At 39.3% G+C, this 16,634-nt stretch overlaps 1 protein-coding gene across 1 annotated transcript; it reads left to right on the top strand.

Moving 5' to 3' along the window:
* The first annotated feature begins 321 nt into the window (after positions 1 to 321).
* LOC310932326 (monocarboxylate transporter 2-like) lies at positions 322 to 11,753 on the top strand. Its single transcript, XM_083895630.1, has 5 exons — positions 322 to 417; positions 7,235 to 7,465; positions 8,064 to 8,207; positions 9,650 to 10,498; positions 10,596 to 11,753. The coding sequence occupies exons 2-5, from the start codon at positions 7,249 to 7,251 to the stop codon at positions 10,817 to 10,819; spliced, it is 1,434 nt and encodes a 477-aa protein (XP_083751756.1). The 5' UTR covers positions 322 to 417; positions 7,235 to 7,248; the 3' UTR covers positions 10,820 to 11,753.
* Positions 11,754 to 16,634: the final 4,881 nt, after the last annotated feature.

Raw genomic sequence — 16,634 nt, 5'->3', positions numbered from 1 at the left:
CAGTATACAAAGAGCATCACATACTGGGTGAAAGCCAAAGTGTAACAATGGGTTTTAAATGATGCACCATGATGTATAATATTTGCAACATATATATTGAAAATAAATGTTGAATTTCACCAGAAAACAACAAACAAACAAACAAACAAACAAACCTAAACAAAATGAGAAGTTGCACAATAAATAAACCTGAAACAAACAGGGTTTTGTCCCCTTAGACCTTGACTTAAGGGGGTTGAGTAGAGGTGAGGATATCCGATAGCCACTGGCTGACACTAATAACACAGTCTCCTCCATTTTGACTGCGCAGTTGCACAGAAACGCAGCCGCAGACTAATCAGACTCTGACGGGGGGGCGAAACTGCCGCTTCTACCGCTGCTGCCTGTTACACGCTCCGTGGGCTCCACGTTCACAAGGTGACGAGATTCAAGTATTCACTTCATGTTTGATTTAGCGCTTTAACAAACTTTTATCTGTTCGCGTGAACTTTGCTGAGAGTTTGCATGAATGGAACACACACACACACACACACATACACACACACACGCGGCAGCTGAGCATGTGACCGCGCGTGGTAGTTTTGATTTTTTTTTCTTTCCCCAAAATCACGGCAGTCACTGTTTCTCTTTCTTCTGCGTAAAAACACAGCCATCGTTGACTGAATGTAACTTCCTCTGATGCGCTACTAAGTATTGCACGCGTTTGTAACGTGAACGTATCGCGCACGAACCTAATTCATTCCAAGTCCAACCTTTCTTTTGTTGTTGTTTTTGTTCATTGCAAAGTTGTTTTCTTCTTCTAATGCGATACCGATGTGTTTAAAGAGTATATAAACACTAACAATACAATCATAATCATCGTTTGATCGCTGGTAAGCAACGTGAACTATTAGTATTATTGTTTACACCTCGTTTTTTTCAAACGTCTTGGTTGCCAGGTTGTGGGAAATCCGCCTGTAGCACACAACTCTTTTTGACGTGTTCTTGAGCACCACTTTCTAGGATAAGACAGACACAACAAGGACACACTTGCACCAAATTCCACCGATAAGCTGCTAAGCAACCTTTACACCGGAAGACACTGTAAATCGTGAGAAACATTATTTAATGACTGACAGATACGCAGCAGTGCAGCAGTTTGTGGTTTCCTCTCTGTCCTCCACTCTCCAATTCCCTATTTGTCTTCTCCAACGTTGTCCATTTATCAGACAAGTTTATATTTCTCTCCAAGTGCCAAGTGGTTGTGAATACTAACGACCTTCAATATATTGTACAGTCTCACTTTTAATAAGCGCATTGAGGTAATGCATGCTCTGCTTTGGTACAATATACATTTGAATTAATGTCATTAAATCGTTTTATTTTGAAATGGCAGAATCGTCACACAGGACATTTACTTTTGTGCACATTTGATGTAAGTTGTAAGTTAACTGATGATAAGACAAGTTAGTGACATGGATATGTTGGAGGATTTAAAAAAAATCTGGCAACCCATGTGTTCTTGAATAGAAAACTACACATTATGCTGCAGCTTGTACAGAATATGTGCAAACAAACTGCTGATTGTTTGATTGCATCAGATGTATGTAAAACGATAATACTAATACTACTAATAATAATAATAGTTTTCAAGCTGAAGCAAAACAAAGTCTCTTAAAGCGTTTAAGTGCCTTAGTAAAATGTACTTAGTCTCATTTCTTTACTGCTGCGAGAATTAATGCAAAAGTGAATAATCGCTTAACCTTAACTTTAAGTTTATTGCGATATAAATCTATTTTACAAGGGAGACCTGGCCCAAACGACTCACCAGTTATAATAATACATAACATTACATAAAATACAGAACACAGAGACATCTTCAGTTAAAGAAACAAAACCAATTCGATGAGAACAGCATACATTTTGCAAGGGGAATGAGCTGCAACTGTTATTAATCGATTACTACGTTAACCAGCATTCTTGCTTCTTAAATGTAAATAATACTCTTGTTTCTTTTCTTTATATAACTTGGACGTCATTAAAGCATAATAAGCACAAAACATTTCAGTACAACCTCATTTTGAGGTTTGGGAAACAGCAATCTAACATTTTATGTTAGAAAAATTGATTAATTGAGAAAATAATTGACAGATTGTTGCCAAAATGCATGCGTGCACTTATTGCGTCGTCATTGTTTACAAACAGAAAAACAGTCTATAAGACAACAAGAACCTTCTGTAATTTAATGAAAATTATTTCAACCATTTCCTACAACTTCTCTTCAGCTGCATTTGTAACAAGAGTGTTTACTCGCGTGCTATGCACTTATTATTGTTTGGAGGTACTTAGAACCTTAGAAGGTTCATATTGTTCTTGTTTAAGTCTTTCTGGGACGCGATGAAAGGCCAGCACTGCAGGTGGGATGGGTGGAGACTTACACCTCCTCTGCGCCGCTGAGGGATGTTTTCATTGTATTGTTAGCTGGAGATTGGAGGTTATGGAATTCTGTGTTTGCTTTTCTTTGGACTTCTTTAAAAAAAACAAAAAACAAAAAAAAACAAAGCAATGACCCCCCTCAACGAAAAGCTATTTGCTGCATTTCAATTTGACTATGTTGGATTAACTTTACAGATAATAACAATATTATTTTGACCATATGGAGATCTTGGGTTGAGGGGAACTGAAGATATCTTGAACCAGAATCAAGTCTATTCAGAATTAAATTGAAGCCAGTCATTCATTCATTTGTTTTCTACCACTTTATCCTGCTGGAGCCGATCCCGGAACAGGACGCCGCTGTCCATCGCAGGACAAACATACAGAAACTTCATTGATTTAGAGTGTCCACTTAACCTACATGTGTTTGACCAATGGATAGTCATCATTTAAAACTAATTAGCTGCACATATCCACAATTTACATTGTTGATATTGATGTATAATCTCATCCCGGTTCCGAGGAAGGGTTTTTGGCTACTGGATTACAGACCTGCAATTTGTAAACTCGGGTAGATGCACATTGATTTCAAAGAGGGGGGATTATTTGACGTAAGATTAAAACTGGCATGTTTTTTTTTTTATTGTGTACAATCTGTTGTATTAATTCACTTATGATTATGTGTTAGTTGAGTGTAATCGATTACTACAATCTGATTATTCAGGGGGTCGCTGGTGCCAATCCCAATTAACCTTGTGGTTGTTTTTGGACTGTGGGAGGAAATTGGAGAAAAGAAAACCCACGTGCACACACATGCTACAACTGCACAGAGACACTTAATATAGGAAGCAGCTTTATTCATGTGTTACTACATTCATGCAAGTAAGTTAAGACTGTGCACTTTGCAAGGTGTTGTTGTTGTTGTCGGCTCTCGGTCAGTTTTATTGTGAATGAATACAAATACTGTCCTGGGTTACTGTTACGCATGCATCATGATATTAGGGGCTGCAACTAACTATTAATTAATCTGTCGACTATTTTCTCCAGTAGTCGAGTAATTGTTGCTCGATAAAGTACCGAGCAACAGTTGGGTTCAGTTATATGGAGCATTTATGTGCATAATATTCACATTTATCGAATAATAATCAATTGATCTTTGCAGCCTCACATTATCATCATCATTTCAATAGTGCATAAACGAATAGAGCATCTCAGAATCACTGTTTCATCATTACCATGGAAACAGTGTATTGTAGCTCCTGTTAGCTGTTAGCAAAGTCTAAAGACTAAAGTCCGGACACATGTTTTTTTTAACGACTTGCCATAAATAACCACCTGCGAGCAGCACTCACTTAATAGGAGACGGAGAGAGTCTGAGACATCTCCTTTCTGGCGTGTTTGTGTCCGTCTTAGCTGAGTCAAAGACAAGGGGAGGTTTACCTTGACAGCGGCAGACTCGGAGCTGAAGGTCCGGTGTTGGTGTCGGTGTCTGCGGAGAGAAGGCGCTCCTGCTGCTGTCGCTGGACGGACACACGATGTGTGTAATAATGTGGCCAAACTACGTCTAACTACTGTGGAAAACATCGCTAAAGTCTATTATAAATGAACACGACCTGACTTTTTAGAGAAGCGAACTACCCTCAGTTACACAAGCCGGTCGTTGAATAACTCTCCTGTCCTGCAGAGGGCGCACGCTGATGACGTAGTCAACAAACTCTCTGTGTTTATTTATATAGAGCACCAATTCAAACTGATGAGTGGGAGAAAAGAATCACACAAACAGAGAAAATCAACTCTTTTGTGGACTGGAGGAGGAAGTGGTTGAGTGCAGACGATCATTCTGTCACTATTTAATAATAATACATACATAATAATACATACATAATGATTACAAAAAAGAAAAGTAACTGTAATTAAGTGGAGGGTTAGGGTATGCTCTTATCTTTAAAAATTTCAGCTGTATTTTTTAAAATTGATACTGTATTTAAAAACATTTTTGAATCAACTTTTGCATTTTAGGGTGACTTTTAAGATCTGGCTGGGGACAACAGATGGAAACTAGCACTTGTAGCTAACTCTGGCTTGTTTACAGCAAGTAACTTGTCTGTGTTGATTAATGAGCAATTGTCCCTATCAAATAAATCAATAAAAGCGACAAACAAAAAAAGTATGACGTATTAGGAGTATTAGGGCCAAACTGATGAGAGATAATAATATGAAAATAAAGCTATAAAATTTGAGAATAAAGGCGTAATATTATGAGAATAAAGTCGTAATATATGTATATATATGTGTGTGTGTTTATTATTAAATAAAAGTCAGAATTCTATGAGATTAAAGGCGTAATTTACATTTAACATTTAAGCATTTAGCTTTTATCCAAGTGAGAGCTATATATAGAAGAAATATTGAAAACAAGTCCATTAGGGAACAGTGGACTGATGGACGGTGAGAGTGCCAAGGTGGATTCAAGGTGGAGTGCAGGGTAGGGGAATAGGGTAAGTGCTAGGATATTACGAGAATAAAGTCATAATGTTAAAAGATTACGCCTTCATTCTCATTACAACTCTTATTCGTGAAAGATTCTTGATTTGATTCTTCGGTTTGGCCCTAATTAAATGTCCAGGGGGGGCGAAAACAGAACGCTGTCGAGCTGCCATGTGGAGCAGAAGTCAGTGGGCGACCGACAACACGTGTTTGCACCAGGGCCTTCTGTGAGATTAATGGTTGCCAGTCATGACTGAACCAATGTAACTAAGCGAGGAGGCGTCCTACGTTTTATAGTGGCACGGACGGTGAAATATGTGCGCTTCGTGATCTCTACGACACTTGTCGTCTGTCACAGAACGTACCCTCAGAAAGCTGTGGCTTTAATAGCTTTGCTCGAGCGCTGGGCCATTCTGTGCTATTCTGGGCCACTGATAACAGAAGTTGCACATTTCTCAGCAGATTATTACTGGATTTGTTGGATTGTGTATGCAGTGTGATTAAGTGGTATTTTATTCATCAGATTAACACTAAAAAAAAAAAATAGTGTCTAACCCCACCCACAGTACTTTGTGGATTAAGATGTGTCTCCTTTTAAATACATATTGACCAGATAACCCATGTGAGCAGTAGATGTGGTGCTGACAAGAGGATTAGCGTAATAATATCTATGTAATGTGTTTAACCCTTTCTCGAGCTGTTTACGCCGCTTGGTGTCGCACAGATTATTTATCTGGGCCCGGCCCACAATCCATTGTTTCAGACTCACTTTGATGAATTAGTATAAAGCCTTGTTCTAAAATCAGACTGAACTTTACTGCCTGGGTGTTCACACTATACTTCCACTGTGCAGTGAATAAAACACGCATCTGAAGCGGCCACAGAATTGGACCTGAAGGAATATCTTTATTCTTTTACAACCTGACCATGTAAGGGCGCACACACGCACACGCACGCGCACGCACGCACACGCACGCACGCACACACACACACACACACACACACACACACACACACACACACACACACACACACACACACACACACACACACACACACACACACACACACACACATTTTTTGTTTTTGGACCAAATTTTTTTTGGTCCAAAATTTTACAAAAACATCATACTTGTACTATGTCGACCAAAATAATAAAAAAAAATTGAACAAAAATTTTTGGTCCAAAATTTGAAAAAAAAATTTTTTACCCAAAATTTTAAAAAAGATTTTTTACCCAAAATTTGAAAAAAAAAATGTACCCAAAATTTGAAAAAAAATTTTTTTACCCAAAATTTGAAAAAAAAAAAATTGACCCAGCATTTTTACCCAAAATTTAAAAAAAAAAATTGACCCAAAATTTGAAAAAAAAAATTGGACCCAAAATTTTTGGTCCAACATTTTTGGTCCAAAATTTGATAAAAAGGTCGAGGTTCGCACAGCTATTCTTCTTAGGACATCAACAATAAACAATTATTTTCACAATAGATTAAACTGTCGATTATTTTGTCGATGAATCGAGCATTTGTTTGGTCCATAATATGTCGAAAAAAAAATGTTGCTTCGTGTTTCCCAAACTTCAAAATGATGATGTTCTCAACTGTCTTGTCATGACCACAAACCAACATTTTTCAGTTTTAAGGATTTCTTTGTCAAAGGGAGCAATGAAACCAGAAAATATCCAAGTTTAATACACTGATGATGAATAAAATTCATTTAGTTAACTGTTAATCATCGATCAGTTTAGTTGCAGCCGTTGTCCTGAACCTAACTTGTTGCTCTGAAATGAAGCTCTGCGTCATTAGGTCCAAGTTTTGGTTTCCCATTAGGACCATTGGTCCTGGTCAGTGTTTACGCTAGAAAGGTCCTAAAGAGGCCGCAAATACAAGCACTCACACACACATTCTTGTACACACATATAGCCCCTTAATCTAATCTTAAACCATCAACTAAATGCCTAACCCTAACCCTGAAATAAACCCAATGCTAAACAAGCCTTAACCCTCAAAAACAGCCCAAATGCACTCAAATGTGTGCTTATAATACCATATGACTGCCTGCTGCTGACTTGAATTGTTCTCACTGAGTGGTTTACTGTGATCACAGTTATTAGCGCGGTAATTACGCGAACAATGAGATCAGAGGCCTTACAGTAACATCCGGGTGTGACTGAGGGGAGCAGCAGACTCTGAGCGCTTTGTTTTCCAGGATTGTGCGTTTCACAGGAGTTGAACTTCTGTGCTCTGCAGACTTTTATGTACGAGCTTGATTCAAAATGTAAATATAACTTTTAACGTTTATACTCTGCCCACTTCTTTCCACCACCGCACAGACGTCGACGCAATCATGCCCCCTGCTGCAGAGACCAAACTAGGTTACACGCCGCCAGATGGAGGCTGGGGCTGGGCTGTGGTCTTTGGCGCTTTCATCTCCATCGGCTTCTCCTATGCCTTTCCCAAGTCCCTCACTGTCTACTTTAAGGAAATTCAGGCCTATTTTTCAGTTTCCTACAGTGAGATTGCTTGGGTGTCTTCAGTCATGCTTGCCACCATGTATGCAGCAGGTCAGTGGCATCACACACGTTGCACTGTATTAAGGTTAAATATATTAATTGCTGTAATTAATAGTAATCAGAGGTGGAAAGTAACAAAATACATTTACTCAAGTTACTGTATTGAATACTTTTTTTTGTGTATTTTGTATTTTTTGAGTACAATATAAAATCAGGATTTTGTATTTTACTTGAGTACGTATTGACTCAAGTTTTGTACTTAGTTACTTTATAAATCCTATCCGTTACTGAGTAAAAATAAAAATTCAGCACAATGAAGACCTACAGGGGGGAAAATATACACCAGTACCAGACGAATGATGACGTGATTAGCGCCAAAAGTAGTAGTTAGTTTTAAAAGTAGTAAATAGTTTTTGATTTCTATCCCCTTGTCATATTTCTACTACCCTCACACCCCACGCAAAGTAACTAACTTTTACTTAAAGTATATTTCAAAGGAACTACTTTTTACTTCTACTTGAGTACATTTCCAGATGACTACTTTTACTTCTACTTGAGTGATATTTCATCAAAGTATTGGTACTTTAACTTGAGTACAATACTTTAGTACTTTTTCCAACCTCTGATAGTAATTCATTCCTCTGTGCAGGACCTGTCAGTAGTCTACTCGTCAACCGCTATGGCAGCAGACCGGTGGTTATGGTCGGTGGGGTGATGGTCAGTGCCGGTATGGTGCTCGCTTCTTTTGGCACTAGTATCATACATCTCTATCTTTGCGTTGGCATTATTGGAGGTAAGTTTTTTTTTTTTTTTTTTTTATTTCACAAAAAAGTCACATATGCTGTTACTTCTTTGTGTGTAATCGCTGCTTTTGCGTCGTAATTGTTGCTCGGTCAGGACTGGAGCACATGCTTATTGTTTACCTCACGTCACCTTGGGTCAATGTTTAAACATTTGCATCCATAGCCTGTCAAATACGTGCTGTCAAAAGTATTGCAGAGTTGCATGTTAGAGAATTGGAACATGCACGTAACCGCACGCATGCCAGACAACACGCGCTCATTACTGATGATCTCTGAACAACAACTCAGACTTTAAACTTAATCTGTAATCGAGTAAGGACACTAGATAAGAACACTGCGAGAAAGTGTTGGACCACAACAGCCACATAATAAGAATGGGTTTCAACTGTAAGAAAAACACGGGAAGGTTTTCTTCGTCTCTCGGATTGATACAATATTAGGTTTATTATATTAAAGGTAGTTACAAAGATTACAACGGTTCAGTGAAAGCGTGGTTTACCCTACGCTTTCCATACTCTATCTGGTGTTGTCTCTTCAGTCCTGACTTCCTCCCGGTGAATTCTCTTAACTCAACATAGACGTACATATTTACAAACAGTTAATGACTGTGCACGCCCACATGTGCAGATTGGTTGATTCAATCAGTCCCATTATCTCTAGGTCTGGGACTGAAGTCTCTTCTAACAATGAGAGTGTGAGCATCTTTGTCTCTAACAGGATTCCGGTGATTTAATTAAAGAGTTGTCGTACTTTTTTTTTTTTTTTTTCAAAACAAGTTCTTTTTAGATCTATAGTGACATATAAATACAATTTAATTGGTGTTTAATAATTTGGTACCTAAGAAATCTCAAATGGCACAGATGGTGCCAAGCTGTGGCAAAAGTGAGAACGGCCAGACATCTCTTTACTAAAACCTCTGTAATTTCACTCTGCTTCAATTCAGCAGCATCAGACTTTGCACAGCTCATGTCCACATGTTGTTACATGACCTCCATGTGTTTTTAAGCTCCTACTGCATATTTTAAAGGGCATATTTGCTTTAAAATGCAATATTTTTTTAGGCGAGAGAAAAAAATCCTTCAGTTATGCTGTGTTCAGTGTACATCTACTCTGACACAGTGGCATCTACAGTGAAACTTACACCTCTGGTGGAATCTCACAAGTGTTATCTTAATTTTGATACCAAGATAATCCACATAGAGTTTGTAACTGCAGAGGTTTACTCTATTTAGTTTGGGCATGTCATTTTCGAGCAGGGACTCCAAAAAGAGGGTCAGGGAAGAAGTGGTTAAGTTGCTTTTTCTAGTTTGCAGGAATCTTCTATTCATTTTTACAGCATAGTCTCACTTTTCTATGTATTAATTCAAGCAAAACAAATCACCCATGTCGTGCAATGAACTTTAAAATACACGTATTGTTTTTGCTACACCAGGTCTTGGCCTCGCCTTCAACCTGCAACCATCCCTGACGATCGTGGGGACGTACTTCCGCGTCAAAAGGCCGATGGCGAACGGCCTTGCCATGACAGGAAGCCCAGTCATTCTGTTCGCTCTGGCTCCTTTAAATCAGTATCTGTTTGACTGTTTTGGTTGGCGAGGGAGCTTCCTCATCCTCGGAGGAATAGTTCTGAACTGCTGCGTAGCTGGCGCTCTTATGAGACCAGTCAACAAAAGTGTGAAACCCCAACCAAAGGCTGAAACAGCACCGTCAGCCTCCGAGGAGGACGATGCACAGTCACACGACCTCCAAATAGAAGAAGACCAAACTGAGACAACGAATAGCAAGTGTCCAGGCTGTGCGCGAGGATTCATAAATTTCTCCCTTTTTAAACACAGAGGCTTCCTCATTTATCTCAGCGGTAATGTGGTCATGTTCTTTGCCTTATTTGCACCTGTGGTATTTCTGGCACCATATGCCAGACATCAAGGGATTGATGAATATTCATCAGCTTGTTTGCTTTCTATTTTTGCTCTGGTTGACATGTTTGTCAGACCAGCAACTGGCCTCCTTGGCAACACCAAGTGGATTAGACCAAGGATCCAATATTTATTCAGTTTTGCTGTTTTATTCAACGGTGTGTGTCACCTGTTGTGCCCGCTGGCACAAGGATACGCGGCCCTGGTGTGTTATACCGTCTTCTTTGGAATGGCTTTTGGGATGCTCTGTGCACTCCTCTTTGAAGTCCTGATGGACCTCATCGGCGCTCAACAGTTCTCCAGTGCCGTTGGACTCGTCACCATCATCGAGTGTGGACCGGTGCTTCTTGGACCTCCGATTTCAGGTTTGCAAATCCACACTGGAGGGAGGGGGGGAAAAAAAATGTCTCAAGGACTTTGTTAAAAAGGCGACCAATAACTTTTGCTTGTTTTTTCTTTCAGGAGCCTTGGTGGATGCTTTTGGGGATTACAAATACATGTTCTACACTTGTGGTGTGATAATGACGGCGTGTGGCATATATTTCTTCGTCATGCACTTCTACAACTACAAGAAACTGGAGGAGGAGCGGAAGCAGAGTTTGGCTGCGGAGAGGAGGACTTCAGAAGAGGCCGTCAAACTGAAAATGAGTCCGGACGATAAAGCAGCATATGAAGCAGATGGATAAATAACACTCACTATTGGAAGAAAAAACAAAAACTAACGTTTATGTGACTCCTTGGACCTTTAGATTAACGTTTAGTGCTTCCATTGTTTTTTTATGTATATCAATACAACAGTTCTATTACTGTAACTTGTAAAATGGCTTTTCTCCAATAATTCAAAGGTGTCTGTTCCTTTCACTACAGTTATTATAATGGCTCTACAAATCCCCTCAGGCATTTGTGAATCAAACCAAGAATCCAGGAGATGCATCACATTATTCTTTTAATATTATTATCCTTGAACCACTAGATGGCACTGGACACTGACACTATCATGTGAGAACCGGTCAAAGAGAAAACACAGCTCTCCTCATTAAAACTGCACTTAAACTAAAACCATCACCATTGATCAAGATCAAGGAATTAGCATATTTAGTGTCTGGTGTAACAATATCAGACTGTCTCTAAAAAAAAGAAGAAAAAAACATTCCCAGAATTCACCGTATGCTGCCAACAAATTGACATCTCAGTTTTCAAGATGGAACCAATATTCTTCGACACCTGTTTTTTGTTATCACCGTGATTTGTAAAGTTGATGGAAATGTTTTAACTAAACTTAAACACAGCCACAGGCCACTGAATATTTAAATGGTTTATGCAGTTTCAGTTGACACTCATGCATATTTCTCTATACTTACCAACCTAACAATGCAAGGTCAAATAGTCTGAGTCGTGCAGTATGTTGCAGAGAAGAATACAGTGTGATCTCATGCCAAAGTCACACGATCCTCCCACATGTCAACATACTGCGCGATTACAGTCCCTGAGACTCCGGCCTTGAGCACCTGCAATAAAAGACACATGCATGGACGAGTCTTTGGTTCAAAGAACAATGCCGTTATTACAGATGAATGTTTAAATGATCCTTCCCTTATCGTGTCCCTGCAAGGTGCATATTGACTGTCTTCTTCAGATGGGGGAGGGGGGAGGGGAAGGGGCGAAAATTGCTTATGCGAGTAAAATCAATACGTTTATTTACAACCTTAGATAACATTATCTGAAAATCAGATAAGTCCATGGCTTATGGGAGAATGGACTTCTATTTAAATTCTGCTTTAATTTCAAATTATCAAAAAAAAATAAAAATCACTGGGCAAAAATTTAAGTTGTTAAAGACTGGGTCAACTTAAGGTTTCTCTGACTAAGATATGGCATTAACTTTAACGACTGACTGACTGATAAAAGCCTATACTTATGGAAGTATATACGGATACCTCATTAGAAGAAAGACCTCATTACTACTTCACTCTCAGAAATAAGGGTTCCAAAAGGGTTCTTCTACAAGGGCTGAGGTTCTACCTGGAACCATTTGCTACATTGTAAGACCCTTTTTCAAGGGTACTCGGTAACACTAATGGTTCCAGTAAGAACCATTTTAATCCAGAGAACCCTTTAAAACCCCTCCTGAGTAAAGGGTTTTAAAAGGGTTCTTGGTGGAACCCTCCAAAAGGTTTCTCTTATGAGAACAAGCTGAAGAACCTTATATGGTTCTACTGTGTACTTTTAGAAAAATGGTCTGTGTGTGTATATTGTGGTGTATACAAAGCCCTGAATTGTAACTTTTGAGGTGGAACTACAACTATTATGTGCATATATTATTTTTTTTTATTATCATGGATTGATCAGATTATTTTCTTGGATCAATTCATATATTTAGTGGATTGTAAAATGTATGATAATAAAGACAAACACTTGTACGAAACCGTGGAATATTCACATCTCTGCATGAAAAGTTTTGCATTTATTTATTATGACAACGTTTTATATGAATATGCTACGGCGTAAACACGTAGTGTGCTAATTACACAACTTCCTGTAAATCAATAATTTAATAAATAAATAAACACAGTTTATGACACAGCCGGGGGGGGTAAATAACCCACGTGTGCTGACACACAAAAAACTTGTCTTTCAAAGTATGCTAACAATGCGATTTGTTGCACTGGCAGCGACCGGGTTATGAGTCGACACAAAGTGAAGGAGTGAGAACTTCCAATTAGTGGCGGCTCCAATAAGCTCTGTATCATCCCCACAGAGAACAGCTTGAGCATAATCACTGTGATGAACTGTGACTGATGTCACTAAATCTGACTTTAATTGGGACCAAGAAGATTGAATCCACGCAGCTCTGCGTCCATTGCCTCGCTCGCGTAGCCCGATATCAAGCCGAGACGTAATGTTTTAACCACACGGTCTGGACTGTGTCTGTTAAAAGGAAGCGATACTGTCTATTTTAATCCAACGTGTTTGTTAATAATCTCTGCTAATCTTCTTCACCCACAGCAGCAGAACTAATCTGTCTTCACCATGTTTACTCTCCAACATAAGAGTGGGCGCGGTGTGTGTGATGATGTGCACCAGAGTTTATTCATCAGCCCCGTGGTCGTAGCTATTAATGACACATCGCGTGGTCGAAAATAAACACGGCTGGCTCGTGCGGCTAACGCGATGCAAGAGTGGCACGTTGTCGTGTTCTCACAGACCGAGGCAGCGGCGGCCATGTCGGTCTATCAAGGACTCGAGTCAACACCTTCTGGGGGACGAGAGACACCCAATCCTGCAGTGTGTGTGTGTGTGTGTGTTAAACTGACTACTTCACCCACTGAAACACAAGATTTACTCAGAAAACACTGGGTGGGGGAAAAAAAGAAAGCCTTTGCAAACAGTTACCACAGCAGCATCCAGGGCCACCTTTTGTGGAATAAGATAATCAAGCGCCAGTATTCAACATCTGAAGTGTTAACGGTATATATATATATAAACGTCTAGACTTTTGTGTCATGCTCTAAAATCTGAATCAGATCGAAGAGAAGGTGAAAGATATCGCCGATTATTAAAGTGCATAAAGTGTAAAAGCAAATGTAGAGTCTATATTCTCTTCCCACTTTATAGCCTATATGGTAGAAACAATGTTGGAGAGTGAGGAGTAAAGAGTTATGGAGTAAAGACGGAATCATCTGAGGTCTTGATGACGTACCAGAGCTGTAGTCGGCGTAACTGGTAACATTTAATAATAAGTACACACTGTTATGCATTAGTTAAAGGTGCATTATGTAATAAATCTAAAGCCACTGGCCATAAAATCCTCCTAATATGTCACAATATGAGACTCAGAAGTAATAGTCTTATAACAAACTGAACTCACCAACAACAACAGTACAGCCAAAATATTCACATTAAAAAAAAATATATTTTGCAGACCGCAAATCATGTTTATGTTTTGAAATCATGTTTTAGCATGTGGCGCCACCTACCGCCGTCTACCAATCACTGCAGTCAGTAGAGTCTCAACTCGTGGTTGCCAGTTACGTCTGAGCTACAATGGCGGGGAAAACGAAACCTAAAAGACCTTGGGATTTTGAATTTGAGTGACATTCTTACACATGGCGCCTTTAAGCATGAACAAATATTGAACTCATCATTTATAATGCATGAATACTCATTAGTATGTATTTTATGAACACAGTTAAGTGTGTTTTACTCATCATTTAACCTAAAATGGGAACCAAACCCTTACCCTAAACCGCATACGAATGAGTATTTATGTGAGAAACATGCTTTATAAATGTTGAATTCAGTGTTTACCAATACTTAACTACTGTGGTTATAAATGATGAATTCAATATTTATTAATGATTAACTAATACTCCATAGTGTGTATTTACTATAAAGTGTTACCGCATAACTCCACCTGCTCCTACATTACTGCTTTTGGTTTGCTCGCTATACTGAAATCTCTGTTTTCCTGCAAATGCATCTTCCCTGGATGCAAAAACTTACCACAGAACAGACTCCTGTTGTGAGGCTGCAGGTATCACTGGTAGAGAAAAAGAGGAAAAAAGACTATTCTACATGTTTTGGTAAATAGGTGATTAGATTCCGCCGCGTTCTGTACAAACACGTACGAAACAACGGTGCTGAGGATTAAATATGTATTCAGGAATGGGTAAAAATGTAGGAATTTATGAATTAATGTCTGTCCCAGTTCATTCAGAGTTCATTCACTCATCTTCTACCGCTTCATCCTCCACATGGGGTTTGCAGGGGTCACCGATCCCAGTCCAGTCCATCACAGGGCCACATAGAGACAAACAACCCAGAGTCACCGTAGAGTGTCGAATTGGCCTAATCCCCAAATCTGCGTGTTTTTGGGCTGTGCACACACGTAGTTGCGTAGAACCTGAAACCTGAAACTTTGGAATGAATAGAAATACATTTTTGAGAAGATCATTCAGCCTGAATTTAAAAAAAATAAGTTTCCCCTCACTAAAGCTGCATAAAGTTTTTTTTTTTTTCAGTCATCTCGATTGATTCTTCACTACAATCGACCACTTTCACCGCGTCACAGTTTTAACACACTGTCATTTAATCAATTGTTATGAGAAAAGTATGGATCGTACATGCTGCAATTAAAGAATCTGAATATTCCTTCATTTCAAAGTCAGACAGTCAAACACAGTGTTTAGTATCACACACTCTCCAACAGACCAACTGTGCTGCTGTTGGACGTCAAGGCTTCCCCCGCAGAATACAAATGGGCTGGAAAACAAAGCCCCTCTGAAGACGGTCATTTTTTTGAGCTCAGACAAAAGAGCAACTCGAAACCGCTAAACTACTCAATCACGACTAATGCTTGTTAAAAAAAAAGAAAAAGGGGAGCTAAACTGCAAAGCAAAAGGACTAAATGAGATTATATTTAACCATAATTAACAATCTGAGACAAACTTCTCAACACTGGGATGAGTACGGCTGGTTTTTTTTTTTGTTTGTTTGCCGTCAAGCTCAAAAATGTGGGAATTATCATCGCAACGCACATTTTCCACACTTTTAATAGTTGACAATGCAGAGTCCCTAACCAGTATCCTTAATCTGCCACTCAAAATATATTTAGTCTTTGTGAGAACAAAATGTGTAGCACTGAAAAATGCCGGTCGGGGAGACTCTCTGCTGCCTATTAGAACTATTGTTCCTCTTTATCTGGCGAACACAGAACAACCACTGAAGCTTGCATGTCTGGGGATGATGGTTCTGTTTGTGTGCACATTACAAGAATAATACAAGGCCTGTCCCGCGGATTATAATCTCTCCTTTGAAAAAAAAAAAACAGAACAAATTAGACGGCCGCATAAACAAGCTTGATTGAAGAGCTTGAAGAATGGACTAACAACATAAACTTACCCACAAGCCCCGTGGCATCTCCATTTCTAATCTGTGGCATGTGGATGGCGATGGAGGAGAATAAGTGGGCTGTGTAATCAGTCTATCAGAGCAGCACACTTGAGTGACCAATTCAACCCCGAGAGATAACTGAATTGTAAGATTTCATTTAAATCCTCGCTCTTCATTTGAGAAAATTGTATTGAATTTAAGATAGTTCCCAATCCCCCATCTCCAGACACTGGACAAGATAGGCGTTCCGAGCCTCGTGTCCTCGGGGATCGACACCAAGGCCTGGACCGAGACTGAGAGAGTGGGCACAGCAAAGGGAGAGAGAAGCAGAAATAATTATAAGAGCAACTGAGGCGTGTCGGCTTGTCCTTGGCTCAAAATGGAAAGCGGGATGTGACATGATGGCACAAATCAACTGCAAGCCCATATACAATACCTGATTTACTCATAACATCTGTGTAATTACGCATCGGGAACCTTGTAATACTCCTAGTATTCTGTTACCAAATTGTGTCATCTTCACATTTCTGGCTTGGAACCCAGGATAATTAAGTATATCATTAGCCCCTGAACTGAAATGATCGGCGGTGATGGCAGTGTTGTATGTAG

The sequence above is a fragment of the Microchirus variegatus genome, assembly GCF_963457635.1.
Source record: "Microchirus variegatus genome assembly, chromosome: 9".
Lineage (NCBI taxonomy): Eukaryota > Metazoa > Chordata > Actinopteri > Pleuronectiformes > Soleidae > Microchirus > Microchirus variegatus.
This window is presented reverse-complemented; position numbering and strand designations above follow the sequence as displayed.

What these genes read in the sequence shown, in the direction of transcription:
- LOC310932326 (XM_083895630.1), top strand. Translation starts at nt 7,249, where the DNA reads ATGCCCCCTGCTGCAGAGACCAAACTAGGTTACACGCCGCCAGATGGA. An exon ending in TTGCGTTGGCATTATTGGAG is followed by an intron (nt 8,208 to 9,649) that starts GTAAGTTTTTTT and finishes TTGCTACACCAG; the next exon opens with GTCTTGGCCTCGCCTTCAAC. An exon ending in TCTTGGACCTCCGATTTCAG is followed by an intron (nt 10,499 to 10,595) that starts GTTTGCAAATCC and finishes TTTTTCTTTCAG; the next exon opens with GAGCCTTGGTGGATGCTTTT.